The sequence below is a fragment of the Pavona decussata genome, unplaced genomic scaffold, assembly GCF_977016875.1.
Source record: "Pavona decussata unplaced genomic scaffold, jaPavDecu1.1 SCAFFOLD_300, whole genome shotgun sequence".
Taxonomy (NCBI): Eukaryota; Metazoa; Cnidaria; class Anthozoa; order Scleractinia; family Agariciidae; genus Pavona; species Pavona decussata.
In genome coordinates, this window is record NW_028145697.1 from 5922965 (window position 1) to 5946616 (window position 23652).

Consider the following 23652-nt stretch of genomic DNA (forward strand, 5'->3'; position numbering starts at 1 on the left):
CCAAAGATGACGTTGCTCCTTGGGGAGGGAAGGGGGGGGGGGGTGGTAAACACACGGCGATGCTCCCCCTGGAATCCAACCATATACCCTTTGTGACAACAACTTTTACGGAAATGATATCCGTTTCAATTGTACCCTTCCTAGCATATCAAAGATCACCATAAGAGAGAAAAATGTCCCTTATGTCATTGGCGGCAAGCAAAATCTTCTACTAGAAATTTCTGCTCGCAAACTATTTTACAACCTTTTTAAGTATTTCGCTACCGTTTAGCATCCTACGCATTTCTTTGACAAGAGGGGCCGGTCCTTGAAACACCCTCACTCACTTTAGTTCTTCAAGCAGAACTGCTTTTAACATGAAATACATTCTCTTTCAATGGAAAGCACTATAGACAAACATGGGAAGTAGGGATGAGCAGCAAACTTGCACCCATTTATGCCCACTTTTTGGGCCACATTGATGAACAAATCTTGTTGCTATTGAACCACCTCTGCCTTCATGTTGCATATGCTCGCCATTAATTGGCAAATTTCGAAACGCATCGTTAAAAAGGATAATAGCATTATGGTTTAACGATTTCGGAGACTGCAAGGCAAGTCAAATGATTTTAAAACACCGTGCAACGTTTTGCACAGTTACACGTAATAGTGCAACTTCGCCTATAGACCATAACAACCATGCCTGCAGTTTTGTTATGTTGTGGTAGTCGAAGCAATATTAAAGAGTTACCAGCTTTAACAGGAAAAATGGTGTAAATGTTTAGCTTCAAAAAATGTAAACTCCCCATTGAGGCTCTGGATTGGAGCTGCTTGGCTGGAATGTTTTAGTTATCGGCTAAATTTTCGGCGTCGATTCCAAATACAGTAAATTGGGGAGAATCTCATATAAAAGTGGTGGGTGTGGTCGTCGGAAATTTTGAAAAGAACCCCTAAAAAAAGTTCCCGAATTCTGTTTTGTGGGCGTGGTCCGAAATTTTTTTTTGCTACTAATTGGGAGTCAGGGATAAGACATAAATGAAAATCAGTTGACTGGCATTTATTTTCTCTCACATTGTTCGGCTCAGTACCCTAAAAGGTACCAACATATCTCTAAGAGAAGTCATTTTAGATTTTGGCACCCTAAGGGGTACCAAACCACGAATTGTAACCCCTAAAAGGTATGACGATAACTTCAGTCACCTTTTTTTGTGGGAGACCAACACTCCGGCCCTAGACCTTTCGTTATTATTAAACTTTGTTCTGTGAGTTATATTTTTAACTTGAACTTTCTCAAATTTTGCTTACGTGTAGACGTCTCGTATTTCCTTTGCTTCGCACGGAGGAAAAAAATAAGAGACGCCTGCACGCAAGCTAAACTGTCATTTGTTTTTGTCGATTTCTTCTCTAATTTGTAGAAATGGTATTAAAAAAACGAAAGCCTTGTCTCTACACTGAAGTAAATGAATTAATCATTCAATTTAATGTTCAGTGCCATAGCTTTGATTCCTTCAAACGCTTCTTTTGCAGTGGGTTCTATCAGTTGACTGGGCAAAAGGAATCCGTATTTTCCAGTGTCTCTCAATTCCATTGAAAACGTATATTTTACATTTAAGTGTCCATAAACGTAATCTTTGGTTGTTCCTGACTCAATATCTGTATTTAAAATGAAAGAGAAAAAAGAGATTAATTCTTCATTCCACTATACAGTCGAACCTGTATATAACGGCCACCCTCGGGACTTGAGTAACTGGCCGCTTAATACAGGTGGCCGCTTAATACAGGATCACTAAAAATACTCACTGGGTGTGGTCTAATGTCAATTTTAATGGCATATCATACAAAAACACTTCATGCAAGGAAACAATAGGACAATCAACAATGTTCAATGTCACATGGCTGAAGAGCAAGTTAATAAAAGAGGAATTTCTTGCTAAGGAGTGAAGCATATTCAAAACAAACTTTTTTTTAGCGTTCGTGATATGGTACTGTACTTCAGCACATTGCGGACATTAAACGTCCGAGTATCAGCTTACAGTAGCTTTTTACATGTTGTTTCTTTATAGTGATGCTAGATTGCATTTTAAACACAATGAAATACCGCATAAAATAACATATGGCTTAGTTTCCATTCAAGGGTGGCCGCTTATATACAGGTAAAAATAACAAAGAAAGACAAACATAGGACTGCTACAGGGTGGCCGCGGCCGCTTAATAGAGGTGGCCGCCTAATACAGGTAACAAATACAGCGTTTGTATGAGCAAAAAATCGGGACTTTAAAAACTGGCCGCTTAATAGAGGGTGGCCGCTTAATACAGCGCCGTTATATACAGGTTCGGCTGTAGTTTATACTTCTGATGGAGGCATCTGAAACCATCGTCGCAAAAATAATAAGAAAAAATTCTAATTTTCTCTTTCACTTTGCCGTTTTCCTTTTCCATAGGCACACTGTACATTTCCAACGGTTTTGCTTGCCAGAAACTTAACTAAAAGATTTCAAACATTAAAAGGGGGATGGGAATGGTATCATAGTGTTCTTTTCGGTGGCAGTTGAAGGAAAGTCACACTTTCCCTCTTCCGTTTTGTCACAATAAATAAGGCCTGACCAACCAAACGTTTTAAAATTCTGAACCAATTCCGTTCCCCTCCTTTTGTGCTTCACACCTCGGAAAACACCTTAGTCGTGAAGTTCTGGATCCACCAATGTTATCTTCTCTCTTAAAAAACAACATCAACAACAACAACAACAAAAGCAAAACAAACAAAGACAACAACAAACTGGTATCAAATCTGAAATCTGTTTTTGTATATTCAAGAGGTTTCAAATTGGGTCAAATACGTATTTTGCTTTAGTAACAGCTGTCAGCAGGTTGGTGTAGATTAGGTTCAGAGTTCTGTTTCAGGCTGCTGTTGTTTGTCTTGCAAGGAACGTTACTTACATATTACATGTGATGCTTGTCCGAACGTATAATTAGTGTGGTAGCCTCCTTGAGATTCGATTGCGTGGGTCATTGCCTTGGCAACGCGTATCTGGAAAAAACGAAAGAAAACCAGGCTCTGTTTTTAAACACATTTTCCAAAGGTGCTCTATATTGAAATGACTGTCAAGTGCAATTTACTATAAAATGTACTGATATGTTTAACGCAGAGCCGCATGATTTTCAATTAAACGCAAAGATAAACTCTTAATGTATTTTTCACTTAATTAAAGCTTCAACAGTATTTTTGAGAACACGATCTTTTTGTTTATCCATTTTATAGGCAAATTAAATTGTACGATATGAACTTGTTTTTCCACCAAATTTAAATTAGAAGGCCTGGTATGTTGAACTGTTGTTACGCCCATGACGACCCCTCGATGTGTGATGTCAAAATCTATTAATAAAGAAATCACCCATTTGTCCGTTGATGGTCTACCTGTCGTGATTCATAATTGACACTTACATAATTATAAAGTGATTTCTTATAGCGTCAATATACTTCAGAAAAGCATGACATTCAGTGTTACGCTATACAAGGTAATACCAAATTTTTATTAAAATCATCTAACCAGAGAGTTAATTGTTGCTACAACTACAATTTCACAATCCATTTCTTGTATCTACCAAGTTAAATTGATATGATCAAAATGTACATTCTATATTTAAAAAGTGTGCAACAATGGGGAAAAACCTTAAAGAAAATAAGAAAATACCGGCACAAATTAAGAAGTGCCGAAAGGCGAGTGAGAGAGGAATTTCAGGTTTTTTTTTATCTTTCTCGTAGTCACTTGAATACAATGAATACTTGGAACAGACAATTACTTATTTACACTAGGCTTACTTGTTTATCATGTTCTACACAAACACTGCATAAGCTTGTCTGTCATAAAAAACAAACAACAACAACAAAAACAACATCAAAACTTCATACCAGCTCCTTTTGATCTTCTGTTGGATCCTTTTTATATCCCCATGGAAACAAGATCATTTGACTGTAAGAGTGAATGTCCAAGTAGCCAACCAATCGGTGCTGTTGTGACTCAAGGAAGTTGGCAACACTCTGAACTTCCTCTTCTGACATAGCGGCCCTTCCATGGTAAGCTGGACTGCACGGGTGACTGCTGGCTCCAGTTTCTATAGAGTATAAACTAAGAGTCCTTTCCATTTGCCAGAACTGGTCGGAATGACCGGCCAGTCTGTAAATCGAATACGTCATATTGAAGGGATGGTGCTGCAAAATCCTGAACAATAATCACTCCGAAAATAGTACATGCTATTTTGAAGAAATTGGAAGGAATATGATAAAAGTTATCCTAAAAATTGGTACATTCCGTTTACCGGCTGACTGAATTGGTTTGCCAGTTCTGACAAATGAAAGCTCCCTAAGAGTCACCATAATAATTGAATTTGAATTTTGGTAATTTATTGTTTTTCAAAACAGAAGAGGGTAAACGTGGAAATTACAGTCAGTAGCAAGGAAAGAGCAAAGTTCCCGACGGGTTTTAAATCAGTGACCTTAATTAGAACACTGATCGTATTATGCTCAAACTGATGAAAACCCTGTGTGACATACATTCTGCCTTCTGCGAGGCTTGGTGATGTTCAAATCCTCGTGTCACGTGAGAGAAAGGAATACTGACAAAGTAACGAACACGTCAAGTCAAATATATCGGTAATGTTAAGAGAATATTGACACACCTCCCCACTGGAAACCCCAGTTCCGGTTGAGATCTGTCCCCACACATTCAGAGCCTGGGTTTAAACTTCTGTTCTTTCGCCACATACGATCCTGTTAACAATACAATGTATTTTACAAGAAACTTTATGGCCAAGATTAAGCGTATTTCCTACAGCTTAATAGTAGGAGCATCTGACTTTAACCAACTAATTTTAGTTCTCACTTTTACCTTACTCCTACTTCACTCGCACGTCATTGTTGCTTTACTCGTATCTCACTTTGATTTCACTTGTAATTCAAATGTATAAATTTTCATATAAATTTGACTCCGTTCCATTCTTCATTCTTCCTTCATTCGTAATCCATTTGTACTTCTTTTTCTGTCACTCATACCTCACTCGTAGTTCATTTGTATTTCAATTGTATTTTTTTTTTTTACTTTATTTGTACTTCATTTGTACTCAATTTGTACTTCCCTATTGACACTTCCCTTAATCGTGCCTCACTCGTACATCTTTCATACATCACACGTCTCACAGATACACTCGTATCTCTCTTTTACTCACACTTCAATCCTACTTCATTCGTACCGAAGGATGTAAATTGCAGATTCCAGATTTGTAGGCTGTAGGGTGTTGGTTGCAGCGTGGAGGTTGAAAGCCAAAGCAAGCCGAAATATGATGTTTAATCGTAATATGAGCCAAGCCTGAGACCTAAGTTCGAACTTTTGATAGCTGACAGCTCTTTTGTACCTTAAATTCAGTTGCACCCATACATCACGCAGCTCTATTGTTTCAGGGCCAGGCTCAATTGTTTCTGTTATTTGTTTATTGCTCCGTTATTTTTTCAGCCAACCCTGTAAGCCGTTCTAAGAACTGTGTGGTGCCCCATTTTGTGGTCTTTTTAAATTGAAATTGCTGTTATTGTAAAAAATGAGGCGATCATGGATTATATCTAAAACAGTTCAGGTTAAAGCTTTTCAAAGAAAATGTTGGAGAAATCTCCCTCGTATTGTTAGCATCTTGCCCAGCGTTAACTAGAGATACAGTGACTATGCTGGCCTTCTTTCAGCTCAAACTGTTCTGTATTGCTTTGACTCTTGCTTTTGCTCGCGGTCACGAAATCTACGAGCTTTTATAGACTGTCTTCATACTGTGATGTAAACAAGTTTTCGACTTTATCCAAGAGAGGATAAGCCTCTCTTGCTCTATCCGAAACAAGACGTGGTAAGTTCCCTCAAAAGATAGGCGATATGATTTACCAAAATACATAAACCGGGACTAATTAATTTTACAGCGCAATTTGTCTTCAAAAGTAGGGAAAGGCAACCAATCAGATCAACGAAGTGTAAATGATCGACCTTCGTAATCCAAACGTTCAGGGACACCCTGGCCAAAGGTATACGTTCAGATGGAATGTCAAACCTGTTTAAAGCACAACTGTTCTTGAAAATCAAATAAACTAATAAAAAAAACAAACAAAAAGGGAAAACCAGCAAATAACAAAAACAAATCACTCGTACTTAGTTCGTTTGTATCCCACTGGTACCCGACTTATTCGTCAGTCGAAAATCATTCGTACTTTTTTTATCCTTTTAATTCAATGTTCCTTTACCCGTAATCTAAATCTACATCCTTGTACTTTATTAGTTTTTACTCAAGCTCCTACCTTTTGCCAAGTATAAACGTATCCATCTACATTTAAAACCGGTAAAATAAGGAAATCCACTTTGTTTAGCATCTCCTTCACTGCCACGTCATCTGGATAACGTGAGACCAGCTAAAATAAAGGACAAAGATAGACAGAGTATGTCATATTCTACTTTAAATTATTATTATTTACTATTAAATTTGGATATATGAAACATATACTTGAACTGCTGATGAAAGGTACAAGGAAAGACCCGACATCGCAGAGGTTATGTGTTCAAATCCCCGCGTTCAAGCCTGAATTTTTTCAGGGTTTCTTTTCGCGACTGCTGCGAGGATCTTTCTTCTATTTAATGATTCGTTTGTTCTTTGCTCAATTTAGAGACCCCTCAGACTGCAAGAAACTTACTTTAAACTGAAAAAAAAAGGCACTTTAAACCGAAATGTAACCCCCACAAGAAATCTAACAAGCATAACTACACATATTCTGGGACAAAATGAAGAAAATACTCATGTTAACCAACAAAGAAATCCCGTGTACCTGATTAATGACGTACATGCAGGTTGCTGGGGAGACCCACTCTCGAGCGTGAATTCCACAGTTTATGAAGATCAGTGGCTTGGAAACATCGTGATTGGCGCGGATCTGAATATAACGTTAACGCAATAAGCCATAATCAGTTTTAGTGTTCTTTAATTAAATATTTGAATTTCTCTGTAGGTGTTTTAAAAAAAAGCCCTGCGTTCGCGAGAATGGCTTATGCTTTGATGAAATCTACTGGCCTTTTTTCTAGGAGTAAGAAAAGATATATCATCATCGCCATTGAAGCAGATGAACATGCTTAAAACATTAGAATCAGTTTTTGAGAGTAGTCGGGAGCTAGAGGAAAAGCTAAGGCGTTGATACATAGCATTTAACCAAAAAAATGTTTGTTTTGTTTCAAGTCTTAGTTTTTTTTTTGGTTCATGGATGACGAAGAACGCTTTCATATAAAGCCATGGTTTTGCACAGGTATATATACACTGAGGTGCGTATCCATGCAAAGATAATTTTGGTCCAAAAAAAAATTCATTTTCGCAAGTCAGTAATAGTTTGGCTGGGAGTGGACGAAAACTAAGGGCCTCACGGACCTAAAGTAGAGTACAAATTTGCTGTTAGCGTCTAGATATCACTGTTTATGGTCTAGCTTCCCTGCGATTACTGAGTTACAAAAAATAAGATAACAGGATTGACAAGCCAAACAGGCGTTTTACATGAGTGTTCTTGAACGACAAAGAAAGTCCCGGCTGCTTTTTATCGGTTTGGGGCCACAGGTATCTGTAGCCCCAAAACAGCGAAGAGACACTGGTCCGGTGCTATCGAATACAATTTAGTAGTGGAGCTCCGCGCGCCGGAGCCCCATTGATAAGAGATTTTGGTATACCCATGAAAGCGAAACATTTTGGTTTAGACGTCACTGTCCGACCGTCCGTCGTACGTCCGCCCGTCTATGTAAGCCATTGTGAAATGCCACACTCAACCTGTGCGGCAACCCGCGTTTTTTCGGCGGGAAGTGGGATGGCTTACTTCTTTTAGAAAACAAACGAGAATTTTGAAGAACACTGATTTCTTGTATTCGTTGAATATGCTAACAAACTACATATGTCGAGAAAGCAGGCGACTAATAAGCAAATTTGAACCCCGAGAGCGACGAACAAACAGGCGAGTTGAAAACAGACATGTGGTGAGCTGGGTGTCTGAGTAAGCAACTTGCAAGTCGCATAGAAATTAAATGCATTTTTGCAGGCAACTGTCGGTAATTTTCCATATTTAACATACTTCAAATTATACACGAATACTTAAATCGTTGCCATATGACAGTATTCGTGGAAAAATTAATTTTGAACATTCACAGAGCTATTCACAGAGTTATGTTTTATGTTGGACTTGTGTAATTCATTCACAGGGCACATTTGTAAACACGCAATAAACGTTTTTAAAAATATTTGGGACCACAACCAAACATTATTTTTCCTGTATTCATTTTTTGTAAACGTTTACTTATAGACTTGAATTTTTTCTGTAGGAGAAATATTCACAGAGTTATGTGTTGTTTTGAGCATTTAGTGTTGGACTTCCCTAATTCATTCGCCATTCCCAGCGCATAAGTTTTGTAAACACGCTCTAATTTTAAGCGCTCACTTAAATATTTCGGATCACAACCAAACATTATTTTTCCTGTATTCTCCGTTTGTTAACTTTTACCAAGACTAGAATTATTACTGTAAGAGAAATATTCACAGAGTTATGAATTGCTTTGAACATTTTGTGTTGGACTTCACTAATTCATTCGCTACCGGTATTCACGCTCTAATTTTAAGCGCTCACTGAAATATTTCGGACCACAACTAAACATTTTTTTTCCTGTATCCTCCGTTTTCTAACGTTTACTTAGAGATTAGAATTATTTCTGTAAGAGAAATAGTCACAGAGTTAAGAATTGTTTTACACATTTTGTGCTGGACTTCTCTAAAATTCATTCGCAATTCGCAGCGCATAATATTTGTAAACTCGCTCTAATTTTAAATTGAAGCGCTCACTTAAATTTATTTTGGGCCACAACCAAACATTATTTTTCCTGTATTCTCCGTTTGTTAACGTTTACTTAGAGACTAGAATTATTTTTGTAAGAGAAATATTCACAGAGTTATGAATTGTTTTTAACATTTTGTGCTGGACTTGTGTAATTCATTCGCAATTCACAGCGCATAAGTTTTGTAAACACGCTCTAATTTTAAGCGCTCACTGAAATATTTCGGACCACAACCAAACACTATTTTTCCTGTATTCTCTGTTTTGTTAACGTTTACTTAGAGACTAGAATTATTTCTGTAGGAGAAATATTCACAGAGTTATGAATTGTTTTGAACATTTTGTGTTGGGCTTCTCTAACTCATTCGCAGCGCATAAGTTTAAATTTGTAAACACGCTCTAATTTTAAATTAAAGCGCTCACTGAAATATTTCGGGCCACAACAAAACATTATTTTTTCTGTATTCTTTTCTTAAATTTTAGTTAGAGACTAGAATTGTTTCTTTAGGAGAAATTTTCCTAGAGTCATTAATTATTTTGAACATTTTGTGCTCGTCATTCGCAGTGCATATTTGTAAACAGTACGCCCTAATTTTAAAGTAAACGTTCAAATATTTCGAACCATAGCCAAACATTATTTTTCCTTTATTTCTTTTCTTGTAACGTTTATTATGAGACTATAAATATTTCTGTACGAGGAATATTTACAAAGTAATAAATTTTGAAACAAATCTTTTATTTTTATCCGAGCGGCCAAATTGCACGCGTGGAAACATTACGTGGTAGCCAAATTTTCTTTATTGTACGCATTTCAAACTTGACACAAATGTATTAATAGTTTCCACAGGAGTAATATTTGAGAGAGCGCGTAATTTTTTCATCCACAAGTGTTTTATGCTCTCGAACGTCATCGGAATTCAGCAATGTGATCTCGCACGATCAACAAGAACAGCTTATGGTTCAAAACATTTTTCGCTGACGCGTAAAAAGTTTGCTTTATATGCACTTAAGGTATATATGACTCAAGACAGGGTGAAGAATTTGTAACGTTATTACGTTCATACAATAAGCAGAGTAGCATGTATATAAATGCTATTAAAAAGGAATTGTGGAGCTCCACTTTTAGGCTTGGCTAAATATATATATTGCGCATTGTTTAGACGGGCAAAAATATGGGGCCACGCACCACTTTCTTAAAGGAAACCTCCACTCTCGAAATATGTTAACGTTACATTATTGAAAATACAATTTTCTTTGAAATTTCATTGGAAAACATGAAAATAATATTTCAGTGTCGGAAAAAAACATAATTTGATTATCGGCTATTTTCGCTTTTAAATTTCCCGCGCGCCGCCATCTTGGATTTCATGACGTAATAAGGTTGTTCAACTGTTTTACACAAAAGAACTTCTGCTGAATAACAATAGCCGCAACCATTACACGTCATAAAATTCAAAATGGCTGCCCCCAGGAAATTTAAAAGCGAAAGTTGTCGATAATCATATCTAATTTTTAAGACGCTTAAATATCATTTCTACGTTTTAGACAAAAATTTAGAATTTAGACACTATTTCCAACGCTTACCCGTCAATTTGTTGTGAGAGTGGAGGTTCCCTTTAACCGGTTCGGACCAAATTTTCCCGTGGTGTAAACGAGCCTGTATGTTGTTTTCCTTGTAAAATATTTACCTCAACAGCATAAAGCTGCTTCCCTTCGTAGGAATTTCCAAGTGTGAATAAGTGGCATCGTCCTTTACAATCATTGGCTGTCTTTCTAAGCCGAGAGATGATCTTCAAATAGAAATGCATATATAAAATGAATGCCACTGTAAAGATTTGTAGATGATACAATCGCGGTAAATACGTATGCGAAAATAAGTTTCGTTCTCCAAAGATCGTAACGGCTTTAGCAGGATATATTTTTTTGGTTTTAGCAGATGAGTGCTCTTGTATCAAGTTATTATCTTTTAACCCCCACAAGCTATACGGTGGCTTTTGTTATCAGAAAAATAAAACAACAACAACAACAGCAACAACAAATTAAGAGAAAACCAAGAAGCGTCGAGCTTCAGAAGCTTGTATATTTTTGTCAATCCCTATGAAAAGTCAATGTAAAGCAAACTGATTAAAACCAGAGGTTTCACATATTGAGCTGCAGCGTTCAGTTTGAGCGTTCTGGTGTTTGTTCTGTTTATTGAAAGAAATCTAAAAAATAAACTAAACTGGACTTAAAGTTTGTTTCTGTTTGTAATGAGGACTCCATTAAGGGAAGGGTGGGGATATTTGCATATACCTCGTATCCCAAATCCCGTATCTAAGTAGTAAACAGTGATCTAATTATAGATCACTGTGCCCCAAAATGTCATGCTCCAGATTCCGTATTCTCTTTTCTTTCGTATCACAGATAGAATTCCCTTACGTCTCCTGCATCCCGATAAGATTTTGCTCTAATGTCCTGTATCCCACTATCTCTTAATGTGGCCTCTATAAGCCAGCCAAGTAAACCTACCTCGTCCAGTGGGTGATATTTCTCAAACCATGACAGCAATTCACGCTTCATGTTAGGCGTATCGTCCTCTCCTTCAATAGCTGACTGTAAGTCAGGTATTTGGACCGCAAATTTCATATCACTGCTTGCCAACATTTCGCTAATATTGTTGTACGCGTCTGTTGGTGACACGCGGATGTCTACAGCTACTCCTTCACGTGATGGTAGTGTCCAGAACTCCACCTTAAAATAAACCAAACTGATTGCAGGACTGACACTACGGGCATACACAGGCATACTCGGGAAAAGGGGTGATACTTAAAGTGCGAACCCATTTAAATGTCCAACAGTCCGGCACAGTTATCAAATTTGATAACCGCGTGACGTCACAACATGGCGCCAGCCCAGAGCTCGGTGAGTTTTCGGAGAGCGTTCAATAGTTTCGGTAATTTTTCGGTTGTGCTCGCGTTCCATACCCAGAATTCCAGGCCTGAACGTCGATAGAACAATAAACTTCAAGGCCCTGCAAAAATGGAGACCATCGGGAAAGAATTATGATAACTGTGCCGGACTGTCCAACTTAAACTTAGTTTGGCCACAAGAAAAATTATCATAGTAATGACAATTAATGGCTGCCGTAAAGAAAACTGAAGCCACCCAGATCATGACTGAATATGCACTGACCAAAGCACGACACTGGCTAATCTTATGTACCTATGTTAGGGTAGAATGTGGGCTATTTATATAAATTCCCCTGCAAATATAGTATCTAAGCGTATGAGTGACGTTGTTATCGCCCGATACTGTTAAAAAATAAGTGGGTTCTTTAACCTCCCCTGCAAAAATTACTATCAAGAGGTTACCCTAAACTGAAGCAAGAAAAGGAAGTAATTCTTTGTTGATAGATACCAGCATGACAATGAAATATGTCGAGACCTGCATGGGCATGGAGCCCTCTTTAGTTAAAGATATCATCCCAAGTATTTTAATTTTCGGACCCCAGTTGTTTAAAGAGTGGATAACTTTATCCTGTGGATAAGTTGCTGTCCAGCAGATAAAATGTACTCCAACCAAAGCTTTTGGCATGTTTTTCACACGATCCCATACTTAAATTACACAGACACTTCTACTTTATACACAAATTATAGGGCTATAGGGAAATTCTTGCACACATTTTATCTGCTGCATAGCGACCTATCCAGTGGACAAAATTATCTGCTGTTTGAACAACTGGGGCCTGAGCAATAGCCTGTTGTTTTTCCAACTATTGGCCTTTGTTTAGAAGCAAAACTTAAGATACATCTTTACTAAGGAAGGCTTTTAGAATCTGGCACCTGTTTATTATCACTAACTTATAATTAGGCTGAGCTGGTGTAGGACATGGGAAAAAATTTGTAACAACGTAAATGTACTTACATCGTCATGGTTAAATTGTCTTCGCAGTGAGGATAAAAAGTTGAGATGTTTCTTCGTCTCAGGGATAACTCGAATAACTTTGTGTCTGAAGGATTGATTAAAATGATGAAACAGCAGAGAAATCATTCTTTACAATGCGAGTCAAGAAACTGTGAACACTTTGATGGTGGCGCTTCAGATATCGATTTTCATAGCTGTAGCCTCAGAGCTGAAACAAGACGAATGTTGACTAACGTACAGTGATGGGGGCAATTTCGGATTTTTTTTGCACTAATTTGTGTTATTCCTATATTATCTTTCAAAGTGTAATAGAAGTGTTCACGGTTTTCGGATTTCGCACTTTTTTTACAATAAAATTATAATATTGGATAGCCATTAAATGGTCCCAGCAGCACAATAGACGCATGTCATTTTTCCAATACAAAATATGTCTCTGCACTTTTGAAATTGCTTGACTTAGTCTTGTGTTCTGTCAAGCCGTCAGAAAACACTGAGAAAACAAGTCCAGTAACCGCTTTATTCATATACCTATTTATTTATTTATTTATTTATTTATTTATCGATTGATTGACATACTTAAACATCTATTTAGTTCTAATAAGGTTTAGGACGTCCTCTAAATATATTGATGATTGTCTAATATTTTTAGGATTATCAAATATTTGCAAAGACTTATCATTTCCAAGAGATATCCAAAAATACCGTGCTGCTCTGCGCCATACTTTAATCTTTCTCAAATGTCTATCAATTGGTATCTTAATTTGTAGATCATAGTAACTCTTCGTTAACTCACGAGGCTTTGGTACCATTGTGATTCACTATCAGACAATCGCTTTTATAACACCTTGCAGATTGGACATAAAATCTCCCCCTTTATGATTTATTTAAGAAATGCGGAAAGGAAGGAACATTAGGTCAAAGTATACGTGGTTAACGCCATATCCGGCTCCAAAGTCTGCATCACCGGTTCAGATCGATTATATTCAGAATCTTGCGCAATCTTCCGGCCGAACCAAAGGCGTTTCATGCCTGCCATACTATTATAAGAGAAATACGTAAAGAATATGGACAACTTACCCAAAATAAAGCTGCTCTGAATTAATGGGTACGAACAGGCACAGCATTAGTGGAAGAGGGTGTAAAGCCATCAGAACGAAAGGACATCTCATATCTTTGATTTTCAGCGCTTTCTATCCAGTCAGCATCAAGTTTTAATATATTGATCTATTTACGTGTGATAAAGAAAGAATTGATGAATGTCTCATAGTGTTATAATTACAGTCGGCTTAGAAAACATGATTTTGTCTGCTTGAGGGAAGGACTTCTTGTTTTTCGCTCTTTCCTCACGCCCGAGAGTTTTGTACTATACTCAGGCTAGTAATTTAAAGTAGAAATTCATTCATTCATCCATTCATTCATTCATTCATTCATTCATTCATTCATTCATTCATTCATTCATTCATTCATTCATTCATTCATTCATTCATTCATTCATTCATTCATTCATTCATTCATTCGAGTTGACATGAATAATATTTCCGCAGTCAAATACTATATCAGAATTAGTGAAAAATGCTCTCGAACTGAAAATTAGGGTGCAATCCGGAGCTAAGTACTATAGCCTAGTGCTGTTGGTCTGTGTATGAGCCTGAAAGTATTAGCTTTGAATACAATTCAAAGTACTTACCCCTTCTTGTGGTAATGTTTGTTCTTCTCTTTAAAAATAAATATTAATTATTTCACCCTTATCTCTAGATGCATAAAGAAAGTTAAGAATATTTCTAGTATCCATACTTTCTCAAAACGTAATAAAATTTGCCATAAAGAACTACAACTTAGCTTTACGGTTTAAATATCTAGTTTTCATTGCTTGAAGACGAAGTATCAAGGATCGATTTGATAAATATTTTAAAAGGAAAATTGACGATGTCATCATTATCAAATGTGAAGATATAAACATAGCTGGCATGTATATATAAGAAATGAACGTGTGAAAAGGCGAATGTAAATTAAATTCGAACAGGAGAACGGGAGAAAATTGACGTTTAAAAAAAAGACTTCCGCGCGGATGGGGTCCGCTTGAGTGTTAAGGGAAAAAAACCGCCTAGACAGGTGGTAATATTCTTCGTAATTTTCGATCCCTTTGGCTAAACATCGAAGTTGAAAAAGCTTATGACTTTAGCTTGAAATAAACTTACTATCCTCTCTAGAAATATAAGTCGTTGAACCTTATTTTTTAAAACAAAAATATTCAGAGAAGACACAAAGAGTACCAAAAACACGGCCAGGTTTTGGTCGCCTAGGTAAAACTGGCATAAAACACAGTTTTTACTTACGTAACTGTACAATGTCTCCAATTTCTAGAATCCAGCGACAACGTTAGGCAACCACAGTTTACAAGAAAATTGTACTTCATGAAATCACTATTTCTGAAGTGAATTTAGACAGTGAGATTCTAAAACAGTCATTTGATTGAACAAACCTTTTGTTTTGGAGTTTTCACAGGCCACTAGGAAATGCCTTTTCAAAATTTTTTTTCAAGAAAAACTGATGTAACTTATTTTGGTATTTTCTTTTGCTCTCACCACTTCGAATTAATAAACGCAATTGCATTCAAGTACGAGCTTACCTCCCTCTGGTTTGTTCATTGAAGCTCTGCGTTTGACTCGTTCAATTTGTTTCTGAATATTGATGGCACTGGCTTGACTAATTAAGCGGCCAAACTACAAACCGAGAAGGAAAAACATACTCGGCTTACCTTGGATTGTGAAATTCGTCAATCTTGAATTGCTGCCTGCCTTGTTCTTGTTGTTTTCAGTTTTGAAACGTTTTCATGCTAAAACTGACAGGTGAAGCTCAGAGAAAAGGTACTTTGAAATAACAACTCTATACGGGGTGATAATGGTATTTGTATATGTTATTGTTCAAAATGCACTCAAAAAATCATTTGACGCAGGACAAGCAAGCTTATTCACTAATATTAATTTAACATCACAGCCTCCTTGCATTGGTTGATATAATGAGCAACGGACAATGAAAACCGTTTGTCTGTAGATAAATGAGTTTACCACTGTTACCATTAACAGTGAATTAATCATTCTTTTTTACTTCGGAAAGTTCGGTTCTGTCACCGCTAATCCTCAAAACTTAATTAGGAAAATAGTATAGTCATAACTTTTTCTGCCACCCGTGGCATTGCTTGATGAATTTCGGTGACCAATCACTGCTTTTCTTGAATTTTTATCCTCAATCAATTGGGATTTTTGGTTTGCTTCCTCTCATCACTGTGCAGAATAAAAAAAAAGCTTTTGAGTGCGAGGTTTTTCGGTCAAAAATTTTAACCGGTTATATATCGTGGTTTATCAATGCTGGTTTCAAACTCAGTGCCGATAAAGTAATGTTCTTGAGTGGTAAGGATATTTTCAAAACACTGCTATTAGTAAAATAAAACCAGATGTCTTGTTTCACAAGCATTCTGAAGTGATGCAAATACAAACAGCTCGTAGAAAAATTGGCCGTCCTTGCGGAGTGCCCGTATTAAGCAAATCAGTAACAGAAAGTATCCGAAAGCTGAAAGCATTTGACATTTAAAAAAATGACGTCTCACTATTTTCCCTATTCTAGCTAGTGACGATACAACTTTTTCTCACACAGACGCGCACTAAATTTTGTTTTTCTTTAATTTGCTATTTTTGAACAAACTTTGCACCTGCAGGTCAGGTTGAAAATTTCCGGAGAATATTAAACTTTTTAAATATTACTTCTTTTGTATAGTTTCGTGTATGTACAGTAATATAAAAACAAACTTAAAATAGCCAATGAATGTACTCTAGATGGTAATTTTGTTAAGTCTTTTCTAATTACTGAGGAAATGCATTAGTGCAAAAGAAAACAGTGATTATTTAAATTAGACTCTAAGAGTACTCAGTTTTACAATTCATATCTTTTTGGAAAGATTTAATGCAACTGGTCTCAAGACTTTACCCGAATTAAAATGTTGGAAGTGCGTTCTGTAACAATTATTTAAAAACTACTGAAAATGAAAGGGCGACTCTTATAGAAGAACAAGGATCACTTATAATTAAGAACTTTAAATACATATATTCATAACAACGCACGAGTAGCAGGCCCGCAGCCAGAGAAAAATGTTTACCTAGGCAGTAGAGAAAGACAAGAAGATGCAAATGAAGATGCCGTCCAAAACAAAACAAAAAAGTTTATAATAAAAACAAGACGGTTTAATACGTACACTCTTGGGCGAATTAATTTAAACCCTATCTGTTAGGCACCTTATGTTTCATTTAGGTTCGGAAAAGCCTAAACGCTTCAGAAATGCGAATTTAGTTGTAAGGCTAAAGGTCAGCTCAAATGGTTGTGACGCTGGAAAACTAATGTCTTTTGTTTTCGGAAGGTCAAAAGCTAGCATTTTCGCAAATACCCCAACAGCTGGTATATTCGGAGAATAATATTTTGTTTCCGCTGCAGCTTAAACTTTCAGCTTTTAAAGTATTCGAACAGATAGTGTTGTATTAGCTTACACAAACATGCCTTGAAAGGCCACAAAAACGATCTGGAAAGACCGGACACAAGATATCAAGTTTCAAGTATTTTATTCTTGCTATTCAGAATCCCCGATATAATATTTTGAACCTCGTTTAATCCCTAAAATGCAAGTACCTCCCCCCGCTCCTTATATCTCCGGTTAATCACCAATTTTACAGTACACATGCATTTAATTCTTCCACTCGATTTAACACAAAATTTAACATCGACTATAATTTGGCAACAGCGCCGTTGAAAACAATTTGTTGAAAATCGTTTTCATGGTAAGGTCTTGACTAATTTCCTATAGCTTTTTCAATCATGTTGACTCCGGGAATTGTTTACCCAAGCAACTGCCTCATTACCAGCTACGCCGGGGGGGGACCTTAACGAGGTTTTGTCTTGAACGTGGTATCTATTTCATCACTTTCTGTCTTAAACAGGGTATCGCTACCAGACCTAATGGCTTAAACAGGATAAGCTCAGATGTCTGTTTTTTGCGGTGAGGGTAAAAGGCGGAAAGAGTTTGCGGAATGGTATGTGGAATGGCGTGCAGAATGGCATAATTATGCGAAATATGATTTACGCGGGGAATAAATTAACTGAAGAGCGCATCCTGTTTCACAATTTTATAAGAGCAGCAGTTTTTTTCGATGTTGCGGACTATTAAACAACCAAACAACAGATCGAGGATTAGAAAATATACGCCTGGGATAGAACATGTCTGATCGCTGGTTAGGAAGTGACAGTGAAGAAATCGATGAAGTTTTGCATTCAAGGAACTAAGAATAAATTAAATTTCTAGTTGACAAAAAGAACGTGGCAGCGAGTAGCCTAGACAAAAAGCAACACCAGACTGGAGAAATAACATCAATCCAAGGCCAAAACTATTATGTGAGAAATTTTAAATTTAAACTCGGTCATTTTATCAGACTCTTTGACGGTTACAGTTTGTACAACTCATGGGAAAAATATGTTCTACTTTTTCTCACCTTACATTTTCGTCGAGCGACGAGTACGCAAGTCACTGTTGAGCTGCTGAGCTAGCTACCTAGCTATTTAATACGGCGATTCAGGTAGCTATAGTTCAGTTACGCGTTATCGAATTAAACATATCCGTCTTTAATTAAGTTCTTTCAGTGCCAGACGTCCCAACCTAAAATGAGATTTAAAAGCGAAAAAGCCCTAGAGCAAAAAAGCAGATGACAAGTATGGTGTCTAATTATCGACACTGGTTGTGTGAAAGGTTGTGAAACTATTCTCATCACAAATGCATTTTGGTCAAATTGTTGTTCATTTTCCCGCTCATGATAAATGAATCATCGAGCATACAGGGTACGAGAATTGATCTTTTACCGAGGGTTTAAAAAAAAAAAGAAAAAAAAGTTTATTATTTGCCCTCAGTAAAGGATCAATCTTTGTCCTGAGAAGACTTCACGCTGCCACGTTATTTTTGTCAACCGAAGTCGCATGGAGTAAAGTGAACATGAAATTTAATTTACCACGGATTTATTCATAGTTCCTTGAATGCGAAAACTATAAACAGTTTTCATCGCTTTCCTTACCCTCACTTCTTCCATATCAACAATCAGACGATCAAATCCTGGAATTGTTGTTAATATTTAGCAAGAGTCCGCAGCATCAAAAAAGCTGCTGCTCTTATAAAATTGGCGCGAAAACATGACGCGCTCTTCAGTTAATTTATTTCCCACGTAAATCGTATTTCGCATAATTATGCCATTCCGCACGCCATTCCACATACCATTCCGCAAACTCTTTCCTCCTTTTACCCTCACCGTGTTTAATTATTGGGCTTTTGAAGAACGAAGCATATTTCAATGAGTAAATAGCGTAAACAGCTCAGTGATTCTATGATGTCGTAAGTAGATTGTGTTTGCTATTGCATTAAAATACAGCAGGAGCCCATTACCCTGAATACAGTAAGAAACTAGTGTATTCTTAAATCATTCTAGTCTTAAACAGGGTATGATTTTGGTTTAAATGTCTTAGATAGGGTCTGAAAATTTTGAATTCTGTCTTAAAACGTTTTTAGTGTATCAATAATTCGAGTTGGCTGCCTGGAATAATCATAGGGGCTAGCGAAGCCAGGCAGCCAGTTGTCATCAGTATTAATTAGAAATAAGATACAGGTCAGCAACAAAGCTGAAGCACAAATGCACACATAAAAAGAAAAAGAGGAGAGGAAAACGCTAATTCTACGTTATGAGGGAAGTCTAGAATAGTTAAATTTAAATGTGACTTCAAAACAGTAATGTAAGAAGAGCACACTAACTATGGCAGCTAATAACAAGCTATGTATTAAACTATGGCAGATAAAAAAAAAACATTAAGGCTTGGAAAGGTGACAAAACTAAACAAAAGACTAGTTTACAGGTAATTTGGGAAATAACACAACTTGTAATAAGGATACAAGAAACTAATAATCTTTGACAAGATCGCTTTTTAATGATTCCTTAAAGTTTGAAATAGAGAGGGTTTTTGAATTTTTACTAATTAAGTTCCATACTCGCAGGCTGTCGTGGGGCCCTTAAATCTTATATTGAATAATCCTTAATTTGTTCTTAATTTAAGTAAAGAAGAGAACATATTCGAAGCACTTCTTGTATTAAAGTATCAAACACAGATGGTTGGCGTCTATTGTAAAATTTATACATAAAGACTGCAATATTAAGAAAGACAAGGTCAGGCAGTTTAAGAGCAATTCTCCAGGAAAGTGAAGCAAAGTTGAAAATGAAAATTTTTAACCCCCCCCTTCATTATTTGTGCGGAGGTAGGTTACCTGAAGGGATGAACAAAAACAGCCATATTTGGATCGGCAGATGTGTCGTTGCCTTGGGAACCGCACTTGATCACGTCGGCCTGAGGTCTATGTTTTGACCAAAAAATTTACTCTCAAATAGTAAAAAAAACGAGTCTGGTTCTCGAATTCATGCGAACCAATTCAAATGAAATTCATACAGCTGGTAGAGCCACTCTCCCAGTTTATAAAATTTGCCGTTAAAATGTTGTGGGTTTTATAATCAAGAAGACAATGTTCGTATCACTATGTTGCCTGTCAGCCATTTTGACAAGCAGGAAAAACAAGCACACTACCATATTCGTTATTTTCTCTGAAAGTAATATTTCCCAAAACAACAAATTATCAGCAGAGCTTACATAGATATTGAAGTTTATAAATATTATAAAATCTATTTGGGGAAAATTATATTCTGGCCATGGGTGTTGAAGACATCCGAAGCAAGTTGCAAAAAATTGCAAAATTGGAAATGTTGAGGGCCCCAGTATTTGGCTCAAACAGGCTTTAGATAGAGAATATCAGCTTTAGAGGTTTGTTCATTCATCTTATCTGTTATCTACATTTGATTGATCAGGTTTTGGCCAACGAATTTTATGAAATATAAATTGAAACAAAGCCTACATTGCAACTTTTGGGAATTTCTTCAGGATGCTTTTGTCGTATAGGATGGGTCTCTCCTCAGTTCGCTCGCTCCAATTTCTTAACCAAAGCTTGCACAGACTCTAGCGGAAAGGACAAATCTCACTGGCTAGCCTAGCCGAACATCTACTTTTAGACCAAAGATGATGATGCATTAACCCGAATAAAGAACAGTCGAACAGGCCAAACACAGTCGTGTGACGAGTATCGAAATAATTCATCAATAAAATCCATCCAGGAAGTTAAATAGATGCATCAAGATCACAGCTAAGCAAATGCATGTCTGCGACGATTCTGAATAAAGTCTTTGGCTAAATCGAGCTGTACATTCCGTGGTGCATGGTTGAGAAGCGAAGAAATCGTTGTTTACGACCTGTTTGCGACCAAGCGTATGTAGATCGGAAATGCGAGGAGCAAAACTGCTGACCGGATGTACTTTAAAATGCGATATACGAACTTTTTCTTTGTTTGATTTTGTAGCTTCACATAAAGCGACGTTGTCGCAATGGCATTGTCTCGTCTTTAGATATTTTTGGTACAATATATCATTGATCGTGATAGAAGGATACAAGGACGTCTTTTGATCCGCTTTTATGACTGTTTTACAGTGGTGAGAAAAAAGGGGAAAAAATAAAAGCGCTTCACTGAGCAAGTGGTCCTTGCTTTATTCAAGGGTTAACATCCACTGCCGGACTATCAGGCTCTCCCCCCCCCCCCCCCCCCTTCCTCACTTAAAGAAGCCTGACACTCAGCTAAGAAGGTCCAAAACATAGGTTACATCAAAGCTAAAAATATAACAGATACCACTAAATAACAACAAATTGAACAGTGCGAATTAACAGCGACAACAACTAAACTTTTACTTTACCAGCACATACCATGTACACATGTGTAATCACACGCCATTTTTGTTTAATTTTGCCATGAAATATTTAGTGTTGCTGAGCGTAAAAACATTGATGGACGAAACTGAAGTTCATCATCATTACAAGCTTAGGCCTATAAAACATGGCTATTCCGACGTGAATCCAACGACCTGCATCCGCCAAATCATGTTTGAGGTTCTTTCCAAGCAAAAAAAACATCCAAATCTCTTAAAATTGATAATAAATAAAAGTGTTAAGTAAATAAACGCGTTCAAATCTGTACACTTTTAAAAATCTTATTTTTGTTTCATTTTAGGCTGGTCACTGATCGAGCCTTATTTCACATCACCATTTAAATTTCTATCAATGGGGAATACAACAGAGTATATCAGACTACTCTACTATATAAGGTGTTTATTACTTATTCTGTGACAGGCAAACTTAAACGCGTTACTTCACTGGTATTAGATTAGAAAAGATTGCGTGACGAGGCAAAGGGGTGTCTGCAAGGGAGACTACGTGTTTGAGAGTTATCGATTATTCTGATTTAGTCCATTGCCTTCAGTGTGCTGGGGTGTATTCTTTGTATACACTGTGGACGCCTTATCAAACTACGCACCGCTCGACGGACATCTCCATTCCTACCATAATTCAACAGCGGATTTAGGAACCCATTAAGGGTGACAAAAACGTGATAGAATGGCCTAAAAGGAATTAAACCAAAGCTTGAGTATCCTGCTATTACCAAAGCAAGTGGAGCAATAAGTGCTGGAAGGAAAGTGAAGCACAGCACTATTAAGAGCAAACCAACTGTGTTTGCTAATTTCTTCTCATGCTGCAATGTGGCGAGTGTTTGACCTCCGTGCTGATTCATGGTTGTCCTGTGGCGTCTATTTGCAATGAATATTCCAACATAAGAGCAGATTGTGATGAGGATATACAAGGCATACAGTAAAGCACCAACTACCCTTGATAAGAAAGCTACAAGTGGGAAATAAACTCCACAAGCCACAATCCCCGCCATTATCAGACTCAAACTCCAGATCACGGACGTCTCCTTGACGACACGTGATCTTGTCGCGCGATTACGATACCGCCAAGGTTTGCTCACTGCTAAAAACCGGTCTCTGCTAATTATGGCCAGGTTACCTAGGGTAGAAATCATACAAAGAACTACAAAACCCGCTCCTGTCGCACCCAGTTCCTCAGGACAAAAATCTTCAAGCGTAAACGTCACGGTGTTTTTGACAATGGTAAATATTGCCCACAGCACGTCAGTTATTGAGAGGCTACCCAGCAAAAGTAGCGAAGGATGCTGAAGCGATCGTGTGCGTAGAATAGCTGTGAGGACAAGACAGTTACACGTGATTGACAGCAAAGCCAACAGCATGTCAAGGGGAAGTATAACTCTGCTGGTGATGTCACTAACGGTGTGTTGGACATCTTCAGGGATGTTTGGAATGAGGCATCGCTGATAAGGAAGCTTTTCGGAGTATTTGCTTTGGTTGAAAGCAGATAACGTTGCCTTAAATTTAAAAGAAAAGTTGCATATAGTTAAAGCAAAACCAGCGATAGCAACAACAGTGTCTTTACAACTATTTACTTATGATTTTCATTAAATTCGAACAACAAAGTTAAAAAAAAAAATAAACAGAGAACAGGGTTGGCGAAGTGGTGAGAGCACTCGCCTCCCACCAATGTGGCCCGGGTTCGATTCCCGGACTCGGCGTCATATCTGGGTTGTGTTTGTTGTTGGTCCTCGTCCTTGCTCCGAGAGGTTTTTTTTCAGGTACTCTGGTATTCCCCTTTTCTCAAAAACCAACATTTCTAAATTAGAATTAGATTTGCAAAAGTGTCCCCAATTAGTGGTCTCCGCTAAATACATTGACACTTCAATAAAATGATATTTTATTTTTAATTGTCTTAAAATGTGGTAAAGTTATAAATTCGTGAGGACAGAGCTAGAAAATTGTGGCTAGCATTTTTATTTTTGGTGCAATTTGAGATAACATAATTCTAAAAGGGTA

The 23652-nt window shown here is 37.2% G+C and overlaps 2 protein-coding genes across 3 annotated transcripts; both read right to left on the reverse strand.

The window, feature by feature from the left end:
- Positions 1-1015: 1015 nt before the first annotated feature.
- LOC146454847 (carboxypeptidase A4-like) lies at positions 1016-15686 on the reverse strand. Of its 2 annotated transcripts, none has more exons than XM_085095195.1 (11): positions 15519-15686; positions 13838-13984; positions 12761-12845; positions 11366-11587; positions 10546-10647; positions 6827-6931; positions 6305-6415; positions 4657-4747; positions 3890-4092; positions 2917-3007; positions 1016-1632 (listed from the first exon to the last, which is right to left on the reverse strand). In XM_085095195.1, the coding sequence occupies exons 2-11, from the start codon at positions 13927-13929 to the stop codon at positions 1445-1447; spliced, it is 1290 nt and encodes a 429-aa protein (XP_084951321.1). In that variant the 5' UTR covers positions 13930-13984; positions 15519-15686; the 3' UTR covers positions 1016-1444. The 2 variants fall into 2 exon arrangements, with proteins under 2 accessions (XP_084951321.1, XP_084951322.1); XM_085095196.1 differs by lacking the exon at positions 15519-15686 and adding an exon at positions 15097-15423.
- Positions 15687-22172: 6486 nt separating this feature from the next.
- LOC146454848 (cannabinoid receptor 2-like) lies at positions 22173-23166 on the reverse strand. The gene has a single exon (XM_085095379.1). It carries the CDS (start codon positions 23013-23015, stop codon positions 22173-22175), a length of 843 nt encoding a protein of 280 aa, XP_084951505.1. The 5' UTR covers positions 23016-23166.
- Positions 23167-23652: the final 486 nt, after the last annotated feature.